Genomic DNA, 12,027 nt, shown 5'->3' on the forward strand with positions numbered 1-12,027 from the left:
CTGTAATGCTAAGATCAGGACAGTATCCTGATCCAAAGAGCAAGGATGGGGCTGACTTAGCATGGATGCAAAATAGGCACCAATAACTACTCCCTATACAGTTTGAATATACATCTGTGTTCAGGAATTACAACCATCCCTAGCAGAAACCTTTGGTACCAACTTTGAAAAGGGTGAGGCACAGATGTGTCCCTCTTTTCACAGAAGACCTTTCCTTTCATTGCCAGTGCACATTCTTATTTCTGCATGTTTGATTTCCTTCACCAAGCTTCCTCCGTGGGATTTGTAACAAATCTCTCCAGATTTTACTAATCGTCCAGTATTTTCTTTTGACTCTGATGCAGGATTTCTGCCTGCTAACTTGGGAGGTCAATGCTTAGCTGCACACAAAACTCTGCTGTGTCTGCATTAACAAGCAATGCAGTCCATTTAGGAAAGTTTCATGATGTGAAATGGTTGGGGCAAAGGGCCCAGTGTCCAGAGGCTGGGCATTTTTGAGAGCAGTTATACAGCTTGGGAACATTATCTGCACTTCTGCAAAGCAGCTTTTTTGAAACAAGTGAAGTCCAAGAGACTCCCTAAGGGGAATTACTGTGGTAAGAAAAAGTGGCCACGAGGTTCACTCCAAAAGTGCACTCATGATTTGAACCATAACTCTATTACAAAGGTATTTCTTAAAAACACAGAATGTAAGTTATTCACCATCCATTTAACGACTAAATAATGAAAGTCTAAAACAGAGATACAATGAGGCATTTATTGCAGAGTGTGTATCTAAGAAACACTTTTACAACATGTTCTACAGTTTGTCAACCTAGATATAAAAAATTATAGGATCTACATTATCTTCTGCCTTTTCTTAAAAGTTTATCACAGCTACATTTTACAACCAGATTCATACTTCTCTCATAGACTACTACAAGTTTCCCCAGAATTTGCAAGTCTTCTGAGCCTAATTTCCATAATGCAATTGTACTTTGGGAATAACAATGAAAGATGCTTTCCTCTATAGCTGGCATCTGTGGTGGGGGAAAACAGAGGAAGATAAGACAGATCCACCTAACCTGGAGTACCGGGGTGGAAATTTTCAATATGTGCTTTCTCCAAACTCTTCTCCGTTGCAGAAACAACATTCCATATTCTTCATTTTTTGGATCACTCCAAATTAGTAGTCCGAGGGCTACGCTGAACTGCTTCACACAGTATAGAGAAGTATAGTGTCAGTTTTTCTAAATAAAAAGCAGCCCTTCTGAAAAGGACTTGGGATTTCTGGAGGATGGGAAGTTAGGTGAGAGCTGGAAATGTCCATTTCCAGCCCAGAAAGCCCAGCTGCATCCTGGGCTGCATCAAAAGCAGCGTGGCCAGCAGGGCAAGGGAGGGGATTCTGCCCCCTGCTCTGCTCCCTGAGACACTACTTGGAGAGCTGCATCCAGCACAGGAAGGACATGGACCTGTTGGAACAAGTCCAGAGGAAGGACACCAAGATGACTGGAAGGGTGGAGCACCTCCCCCTGCAAGGAAAGGCTAGGACATTTGGGACTGTTGAGCCTAGAAAAGGTTTTGGGGTGATCAAATTGTGGCTTTCCAGTACATGAAGGGAGACCACAAGAAGAATGGAGAAGGACCTTTTACAAGAACATGTAGTGTCAGGAAAAGGGAGAATGGATTCAAAGGGAAAGATAGTAGGTTTATACTAGATACCAGAAAGAAATTCTTTACTCTAAGGGCAGTGAGGTACAGGAACAGGTTGCCCAGAGGAGCTATGGCTGCCCCATCACTTGAAATGTTCAAGGATAGGTTGGATGAACTTTTGAGCACCTATTTGGATACTTGTTCAAGATACTGTTTTCCAACAAACATAATCAAAATCTAATTTCTGTTTCTATAAGTAATGAGCAATACTTCTGTGCAATATAGTTTAAAACTGAATGCTGTTTACTACACATATTATTTTAAAGATATGGAAAAAATATTAAATACAATGCACTGTCATCTTCATGGGAAGGAATTCTAGTTGCTGACTAAGGTGCTCACCAATTTTTCATAAAAACTTTGTCTTCTCTCTCAGCTGTTCTGTCTCCTGAATATATAAAATTCCCAGGATATAAGAAAGGATGTTCCCACTATCCTGGATACCTGGATCAGGATACCCATTACTTGGGTGATAATAAATATGCCCTAGAATGCTGTCTTTAGAAACAACCACAACCTTAATGAACCTTTGCGGCAAAGATAGCTGGGAATTTAATAAAGATGAATAGGTACTGAAAAACTCTCCATTTTCCAAGCACTCTAAAATGCCTGAAAATTGCTGCATAATTCCTTCTATCAGCCTAAGCACCTTTAAGAGGATGAAATCTTCGTATACAAATAAATTGAGAAGAATAGCCATGGGTTTACCTGTTGGAAATATTTACATGTACTCTTACTGCAAATGAAGGTCTCTTTGTCCAAGACAAAACTCAACTGCCATGGAGCATCTTTCCCCCCAGAATCACAGGGAAAGAGAACTGCAAAGGGATTGCCTAAGAATACAAGGCTCACAGTCTATCCCAGCAGCACGAGTCATCCATGTCTATGATGAGAGACATATGGAGCTGTCCAAGGAAGCCAGGCTTTGGCTGGGCACAGATCTGGCCCTGCCACATGCTGCTTACGGGTGCTCTGGAGTTCAGCTCTTCACATTTTCCATGGCAATTAACATTTCTGCAACGTGTCTTAAGCTTTCACAAGATGACACTGGGACATGAGTGGGAATGTTGCCACATCTAGACAACACACATGGCAAGCTTGCCAGGACCAGCCAACACCATGCTCACTTGTGGTAAAAACTGTGAAAAGTGACACAAGAAAAGTTCCCCTTCCTGCTGTTCCTTTATCAAAACTGACCTTTACAGAGACGCAGAATCATCAGACTTGAATTCTAGAGACAGACCCTGATTTAGCAATGTACTACTAAGTTTTAGTGCCATCCAAATCACTCATGTATGAGATTATCAATAAGAAGTCCAAGAAGCAGACTAATGTCTTCTTAACCTGCTGCAAAAAGTCTGTTTATTTACAAACAGTGATTTTGATTTGCTTTATATATGGAGGAGCTTAAGAAATTATGTCAACAAAGAGATTTTTCCCCCTTACTTTTGCTTCTAGTAATTTGTGAGATTCTAAAAATCCTTAAAAAGAAACAGTGTAAGAAAACACATGGAACAGTAGAAACAATAGGAGTAGCAGATAATAGCACAAATGCTAGCTTGAAGAAAAAAAGAAAAAAAATTCAGAGATGCCACAACCGCTGATCTAATCTTATATAGATTGTTAAGATTTTTCTTCTAAAAGAACTCAGGGACTGCAAGTGCAATGTGCCCTGTTTTGTCAGCTGTATAGCAAAAGGTGGTCAAAAAATGACTGACATGGCAGTTTCTGAACTCTATTGAGAGAGAGAACTCCAGACCAGAACCCACAAGTTCATGTGGTTCATTGGCCAAGTAACAACTTTCTGAGTTCACAGCTTGTCATGCAGTTCCTGGTATATATATCAGTAAAGACTGTTATGAGAATGAGATGCTGGCTGTTTTAAATATGGATTTTGAGACCTAATATTTGGCTACTCCTAGCACAGAAGTTGTAGGAATACCTCATAAAGATTTGCACCTTCAAGCATGCAAAAGGTAAGGTTTTAAAATATCTTTTAAAAATTGCTTTTATTACATTAAATACATATAAGTCTTGCTCTACTGAACTAATTTTTGTTAACAGCTATACCATATACATTAAATCAGAATAGAAATATTGCAAACATGCCTGACATTAAATAGGTTCTAATCTTACAGTTTTAAGATTGAATTAACACTATGATGTTATATTCTTTGTATTTTACAAAAAAATGGGCAAAATTAAATTACTCTTGGCTGACAGCTCTTTCATGGGCTACAAGAGACTCAACAAAGTGTGGTAGTTAGTTTATAGACATATATAAAAACACAACCTCTTGCCCTATTTTGGCTGGCATCTTCAAATAATAGTAGTAACTAAACACCATGTAAATCTTGATTAAGTACTTTATGCATAATCAATTGCTATTCATACACTTTTTTGCTTGACATCATCCTGTTTCTGTACTCACTGCAGAAGCCCAAAGTTCACCTAGAAGCATAAAGATAATTTTTACTAACAACAAGACAAGAATTCTACCTGGAACCTCTAAGCTGATTATATTTTCCATTACTTTATTCAAACAGCCCTTTGTTTGTAGTGAAGAATCTTGCAATTATAAAAAGGTTACAGGTTACTCAATTATACTAATTCCTATCCAGGATATTATTGTCTCTGTCTATCACAGATTATCAAATCATCAACTCCTGACCATGAAGCCTGATAAACTTACTTGTTACTGCTCCTCAAAGAAGAGAACTCTTCCTGACTCTTATTGTCTGGAAACTACCAGAAGGTAATTTCCAGCCTAAATTTTTGTATGGTTTTCAAAAAAGTCCCTGCTCAAAGCAGCACATTCTAGTTCAAGCCCAGACTGTTCCCTTCTTTCCCCTCCTCTGATGTGAGAGGCTTCAAAACTTCCCCAATATTTGGGCTGTGGTTTTACCACATACACCCCCAAGACTCTCATCTTCCTCTTGTGCATTTAAGGTGAAAGAGCTTTAACATCCTCGTACCTCGTCATCTAGCAGTAAAAACCTTAAATTTACAAAGAAATGGTGTCACTGCTACAGTGCAAAATCAGAAACAAAATCACAAAAAAATTCAAAAACATCTGGATAGAGACAAAGCTGGACCGTGTTTGCAGCTGCTAAGCAAGATTCTGCTTGGATTTTTATCTGAAAGTACAGTCAGGGTTAAAATTCACTGCAGCTAGGAGATGAGAGTATCTGAGTCAAACTAAGGTTCTTATCCCTTCACACTCACATGTCCAATTATACAAAATGTTTTTATCTCTCCCCTGCAAATGGAGGCAGCATATATCCAAAACCAATACTTTTAAAAGTGTCATGGACTATTCTCTTTCCTATTTTTTTAAATTTTCCTCTTTTCAGTTGGGAATCTGCACATGTTTAACATTTTGCAGTGCTCCCAAACAGTATTCATATTCTTTAACCAAAGCCAGACAAAATTACCACAAAACATCACAGGCCCAGTCATTAAGGGCAAAGAAGGTGGTCTTCACTACCTTCTGGGAACATGGAGGTTTTCATGGGAACAAGAGAGCAGCATGGAGAAGCCAAGCCTGCTCTGCCATTACAAGACACAAGACTATCTCATGAAGATAGAAGCACAATGACAAAGCAGGTGGGACTTTTCATAAATGGGAAATAATATGCTCTACACTTGGCCAGTGTCTGAACTCCAGGACTGACAGACTTAAAGCCAAATTCCCCTGGACAAAGAGAGATAGTTCTAGCTTCTGTTCCCCTCCAGCCAGCACCAGCAGCAGCAAATTCCCTAGCTTGTTTCACCAAACGTGGCGACACAGGTACTTCACTCACTGACCAGGGGTGAAATGACATGGCTAACCCTCAAGTGTAACCAAGTTTCATGCTTTTTTATCTACTTGGGACAAGCAAAATCCATCAGAAGATAATAAAGTGCAAATGCAAATGCTACATAATCAAGCCACAAGTCTGAAGTTGCTAAGGCTCTTCAAATACTACCCTATTAAGGTGTGATCTTTGACTAAGATGTTCTACTTCTGTTCCTTCTGCAGGTGCACAGTGACAGCTGGGGCTGAATTTCCTTCTCATCTCATGTATTACTGGCCAGGCATATGACAAATGACACTTCATGTGACATTTTTGTATGGAATCACACAACTGTACACACACATGCATAACAGGCTGCTCCCACTGGAAAGACACCACTCCTAGGATGATGTGTTGTGGCTGGTTTTGAGAAAAGAAGTGGATATCCTCACAGGCCCTTGAAACTCCACAGTCTGTGCACAACCACTCTGGGGCCTTTGGGCACACTCAGAGGATGCTCTCACACTACCACACTTCATCCACTGTCTGAAACAGCATGTGTTGTGAACATCTATCTGAGAAGCTTTCAAAAATAAATTATATAAAAATAATAATGCTTCTAAGATTTTCCTTTTTTTAAAAAAGTAATTTGTCATTTGGAGTATTTTGTTTACCTCAAATGCCTGTGGGACCAGTATTGCTATTAACTTATCACTTAAATGAGGTCCTTTCTTTCAGGAAAAACTTACAGAGGAAACTGAAATAGGGACTCTTTCAAAAATGGATGCACATACATATAGAAAAGACAGTAAGTAAATAAATATTTATTAGCCAGTCTCCTCCCCAAGACCTTGCAACAGGAGTTGCTCGAGTCAGCAGAGAAGTGGACAAGTCATTTCACTGGCCAAGTGCCTATGAAAGAGGAATAATAGAGCATTATGCTACATGTGCTCAGGACAGAAAGACTCTTGGTGAAGCAGAAGAATAAAAGATAAGACAGAGTCTGGAAGGAAGCCAGTGTAATACAGCAAGGAAAAAAGGTGAAGAGCAGGGAAGAAAAGATAGATCAAGTCAGCCCCTTGCCTTCACATAAATCAGCTGTATCTGATTTTTATCCTCCAGAAGTGACATCAAGTGGAAGGCTCTTACTAGCCTCTACAGACCCCCAGCTTGCATTTGGGAGCCCAAGACCCCTGCAGTTTTTGCCTCTGGCCAAACAATGGTCCTCTTGCACTCTTCTGGGATGAGTAAAGAATTTAGGATCCAGAGCTCTTGATGCTAATACCCTACTAAAAGGCAAATATTACATCTACCTTTAGTATGCTATTATTTCAGGATGTCTAAATACAGAGGTATCAATTACAAGTTTCATACCATCAAGCTCCTTAGTGCAAACACAAGTATAGAAATTTCAGCATACATAATTAGCAGGACCTCAGAAATGAGTAATTAAAAGGTACTGGAATTCAACCAGAATCACCAAAAGAAGCATTATTTTGTCTGATTACCATCACCTACCATAACTTTGCATCCCAAAGCATACAAAAAGCCAAAAAAATTAAGTAAAAAGAATAAATTAAAAATAATTCACTGCCAATGTGAATTGCTTAATTGTAACACTGAAAGACTATTTTGAGTGCTACAAGGTATTTCTAGAATCTCAAGAAATATAATTTACAGAAATATAATTTACTTAGAGAAATCTACATCGCATGCCATAACAGCAATCAGCTCTACCCTCTCTATAGATTTTAACATCTTACTCCCCCATTACTTTAGGAAATACTGAAAACAATTTTTTCTCCATTCTGTAATACTGCAACTTGACAGCAAACATACCACACAGTGCTGCCTTTTGAAACCCTGAAGATGGATTTATGTTCACCAGACTTAAAACAACCTTTTTAATGGCCACAAATCAGATAGTCTCGTAGTGGAGAGCTTTGACTGCCTTTGTGTCAGATCTCATTCTCATGTTGCAGCAGGTACTTAAAGAGTGAGAATCATTTTTTTCCAAAGGATTTTTGATGTCCAACTCCCTTTGAAGCCTCCCTTCCTATGTATCTTTGAAAATCCGATCTTCAATTTGTTATCCATTTTCCCTTCCCACTTGATATGACAATGCCTTCCCTCCTTCCTTCTTGAACGCTCAAATAAAAGGGCAGTAGCAGGTCTGTAGTGCTTAAATGAGTGAAGAGAAGTTGCTCAGAAAATAACAGCTCCTTCTCTCAGTCCTCATCTATTCTTTTCCATTTCAGTTGCATAAAACATCATCATGATGGGCCACAGGCTTCTGTTTCTCACTCTATGCCATCCATCAGATTTGATTTACATTCTTAAGATAAAAGTAAAGATCATCGTAGGCAGAAACTGGATGCAGTTGTCTGCCATGGAAAACAGATTTCCTACTCCTTTCAAGTTTACTGATTACTCACGGCCTTTCCCCTCTAAAGGGTATCCACCAAAGTGGGCACTGTGTTGGAATAGCCACCAGCTGTCTGATAAAACTTAATGAATGGCAATTTTATGAGCTTCTGTTGTTATTGTTCCTTTAACTCCTTCAGTATCAACCCACCATGGCAATTCACTGGCAAAGGAAGATTAGAGATAAAGCAAAACTATGAAGATTTTGATCCCTACTCCAGTAATTTGTTTTAAGAGATTTTCTTAGGCACGTTATACAAGGCCATAATTTTGATGGTGTCCAGTACCTGCTCTTTTCTACAATAGAGGGTATGTTGTGGAAATATACTTAAAGAGAACAGGAAAACCTCAAATACTGTTGTATTTATATAGTCAGCATCACCTTGGCATACTAGGCCTGATTTTTCTGACTGCCTTTAGCCAGACATTTTAGTCCTCTGCATTTGATCCTGGGAAACTTCTGTCTGGTCAAGATCTATAATTTCCTTGTTACTTCCCCGTCACTGAAGACCATGCTGCCTGGCCAAGAGGAGAATTTTGCTCTCTCAAAGTGAATTTAAGCACACAAAGAGTTATATATAAGCTGCATGTAGAAATTAAATTCAGACTTAATCACACAACTAAATCCTCATTCAGTGCTTTGAAAACTTACAGCTAAGTGTGAAGCTAAAAATATTAGCTAACAAAGTGAGCTATCTTCCAACCACATCCTCTTCCAGAAAAACATCAATAGAAGACAAGTCTGAAAATGTGCCTTAGAGGAATTAATGAACATTTGTTTGAAATGCAGCCATTTCACTTTGGGACAGGGGTTTTTTTTCCCTTCTTCTTTCTTCTTCCCCTCCCCTCATCTAGTGAACATATCCTGTGCTTCAGGGTATGGAACCCTGTCAAAATCACACCCATAGTCAAATCAAATTTAACATATCTTTACAAGATATTTATAACATGCAAATACCTAGAGGCCCTTCTTCTCAGTCACATGAAGATCTCTTATGCTAGGGAACGAGGGCTCTTTCACATTAGTGAGAATCTGTGCATGGTAGAAGCTGATTTCACATATTATATTTGACATGTGAAGATTCAGCAACCCCCATCTCCACTCCATGTGCAACAATCAAGCAAACCACACTGCAGCATCTAGAAAGAGTTATTCAGGGAGCCCTTATAACCACATTCTTACAATCAGCCACTTCTGGCTCAGCAGGATTCTGCTTCAAGAATCCCAGAAAAAATAATTTTACTTCAACCTTCATTAAAAAAAAATAGGAAACTTTTGCTTCATTCACTCCACTCCTTCTTAAGTCTTTTAAGCAGCTCAAGGAGCCTAACAAAACATTTTCTCAAGATAAAACAGATAAGCAGTAAAAATTCCACCTTCAGATTCTTAGGGATCTGCTTCACTTACAAATTTTGTCTCTTGGCACACATCTCATTCAGAAATAAATTATTCTAGTTTCTTTGAAAAACTTTTCCTTCTTTGTCACTTAAGAGCAATCAGAGACAGGAATTTTCAAATTAGAGAGCTCAGAGCAGAACGGCCAAGCACAAGCTGTCTCTCAGGACACTTTTGGAACAACATCCAAATTCGCATGCTGAGTGCCCACGCCTGCAGCACCCAAACCTGCAGGGCTCTGTGTGCTAGGGCTGAGCAGCCAGTCTGCAGTGCTGAGGAGGGTCATGTCACCTGAGGGAAAAGGGCAAACAAAAGAACACCGTTTGGCTTCATCTCAGGAGGCAAACATCTATTGCAAGGTAGAGCTTTCTGGGTAGAATTCACTCCAAATTCTTTTAAACTGGAAAGTTGTAGTGTCAGACAAATAAGTTACCATGGTTTAATTGACTTCCTTCAATAAACTCTGATACCTACCTAGAAGTTGAGATATTATTTCCAAAATTATTTTCTACCTGAAGTCAGTGCATTAACAGATACAACATATACCTCATTTCCTGACAAAGTAATACTAAGCATTTCTCAGAGTGGATGCACATGGCACTACATGTTGAACAAAAAGTCGTCAGATGATGAACATCTTTCAATGTTTCAAGAAACACCCCCTATTTTTTTTTTTTTTTGCTACAAAAGAACCTTCAAGTTATATAGAAGGTATAAAAGCTCATGAAGTTTACAACAAAGGCTTCTGTGAGCTAAAGGAATTTTAATTTGAAAGGGCAATTTTATCATGTACCAAAAGTGGTATATACCTGGTAATATGATATAAAAAATATAATAACATACTTGTATATTTTAAAGGAAGAAGATTAATTTATGGACATAAAATATTTTCCTGCTTAAACTCCATGAGCACAGTAAGCACTTTATTTATCCTTTAAAAAGGGTTTGGTTTTTTTTATGGCTTAATATTTGATTGAAGCAATACTTTTACAGCAATAGCAAAAAGCAAATTACACACAAGTCTGGCGCAAGTCCCTGTTAATCTGATAACCCATAAACTGTCCCCACTACCAAGGACTCCAATTACAATGAATAACAAAGATATGTGGGGAATTGAGGGGGGGAACAACATCTGCTTGATTGACATGTGCCTTTCCTGGAAAAATGCATGTCCACAATCCTAAAGAGTTTGACAGCACTACTACAACCCAGTTCTTAGGGGAAAAAAAATCATATCTTTGCTACAACAGTTGTAGCAGTTTACTTATACAGTTATACTGAAGAGCAATACTGAATCTGCATGACTCTGTCTTCCAGTAATGCATTAAATCTCTGTTCACACAGCCAGTTAAATGTCCCATATGATCTTTCCACTATTGCCATAGAAATGCTTCAGGAAAGAGCATTTTTTGCTGCTCGTTGCATAAACCCTTCTGTGTTTCATTATATGTATTATTATATGTATTATAGCTGTATTATATTACTGGCAAAGCTGTTAGGTTGTTCTGCTGTTAGTATTCTACTGAGAACAAACATAACTTATCAACTGCCTGACTGCTTCTTGAGAAATAGGTATCAGTTTACCCCATTGAATTACTACACCTGTTTGAATTTTGGTCACTCCATCAGAGCAGCAAGCTAGCCTAAGGAACTTTCAACACTCAGTTTTATTAGCCTACTTGACAAAATTCTCATAGCCTTAGGAGCTTACAAAAAGTGAGACATAAAGAAATACCAAAATAGCAAGAAAGACTGAAAAATTACATTTTGTACTATGGCAATTGTAAACACCTACTTCTTTTCTCTCATCATTAAATTTCCTTTTCAGTTTTTTGACTTTTTGACTTTTTTTTTCATTTAGGCTCTGCACATACTACCTGCTCTGTCCACTCAAACCCCATGAAAGAAACATAAACCTGTAATGAAAGCTATTGCTGAAACTTGATAATAGTAACTACTAATAAACATTGAACATTGCTTTTATGTAACATATGAATAAACACGGAACATCTAAAATGGAAAAACATTATATAGCGTGCTGACTGTGAGAACACCAAAGATAAAAAGGAGAAAAAAAAATAAATTATGAAATACTGAAAAAAAAAAAAGTCTGGCTCACCTTCTGTGCCATTGGGTGTCATGGAATTATTATTTATATGGGAGTTATCAAGTTTTGGACCACTGGGGGATTCACTACTACCACTTAGTCGTCTGTGTGGGCTGGCTAGATCCTGCATTTCCATAGACCTGAAAACAAGATGCAACTTGTTTTAGTGACATAAGTCAACATGAATTACAGAGGAACTGCCTTTATGAGATGCAGCCTGCTATTTATCAATGTCCCAGAAACGCTTAGTAAAAAATTAACTACTTTTCCCAACTTGATCTTTTCCAGTGCTTAACTCATGTTGTAGCCCCAAACATGAGTGGAAAGCTACTTTAATTATTTTTGAAGCTTGTAACTAAATAAAACCTAGATTCCAAGCACTGCACTTTAAAAATTGATGCATTCTCGTATTTTTAAAATACGTACAAAGATGGAATCCCCAACATATGAAGACATATATTCTCTTGAAAACAAATTAACACTGCTTTTTCAAGATTTACCACTCAGTGGCAATATAATGGGCCTCCAAAACAAATAAAACACTTGAAGCAATTGTGGAAACCTATCATCTACTGACAGGGAATGAGATATTCCTGATGTATGTGTTTATTCTGGCAAACTACTTAATTGTT

At 38.2% G+C, this 12,027-nt stretch overlaps 1 protein-coding gene across 11 annotated transcripts in view; it reads right to left on the minus strand.

Moving 5' to 3' along the window:
* Positions 1–11,535, minus strand: part of EYA1 (EYA transcriptional coactivator and phosphatase 1) — an 83,322-nt gene extending 71,787 nt beyond the window's left edge. For 5 of the 11 annotated variants that reach the window (XM_058825027.1, XM_058825000.1, XM_058825018.1 and 2 more), the window contains exon 1: positions 11,408–11,535. In XM_058825027.1, coding sequence (XP_058681010.1) covers positions 11,408–11,531 — 124 coding nt within the window. In that variant the 5' untranslated portion in view covers positions 11,532–11,535. Of the gene's footprint in view, positions 1–2,800; positions 2,819–9,516; positions 9,580–11,407 lie in introns of all 11 variants that reach the window. The other 6 variants (XM_058824974.1, XM_058824956.1, XM_058824947.1 and 3 more) reach the window with 4 other exon arrangements.
* Between the last annotated feature and the right edge of the window lie 492 nt (positions 11,536–12,027).

Source organism: Ammospiza caudacuta, chromosome 1 (assembly GCF_027887145.1).
Source record: "Ammospiza caudacuta isolate bAmmCau1 chromosome 1, bAmmCau1.pri, whole genome shotgun sequence".
NCBI lineage: Eukaryota > Metazoa > Chordata > Aves > Passeriformes > Passerellidae > Ammospiza > Ammospiza caudacuta.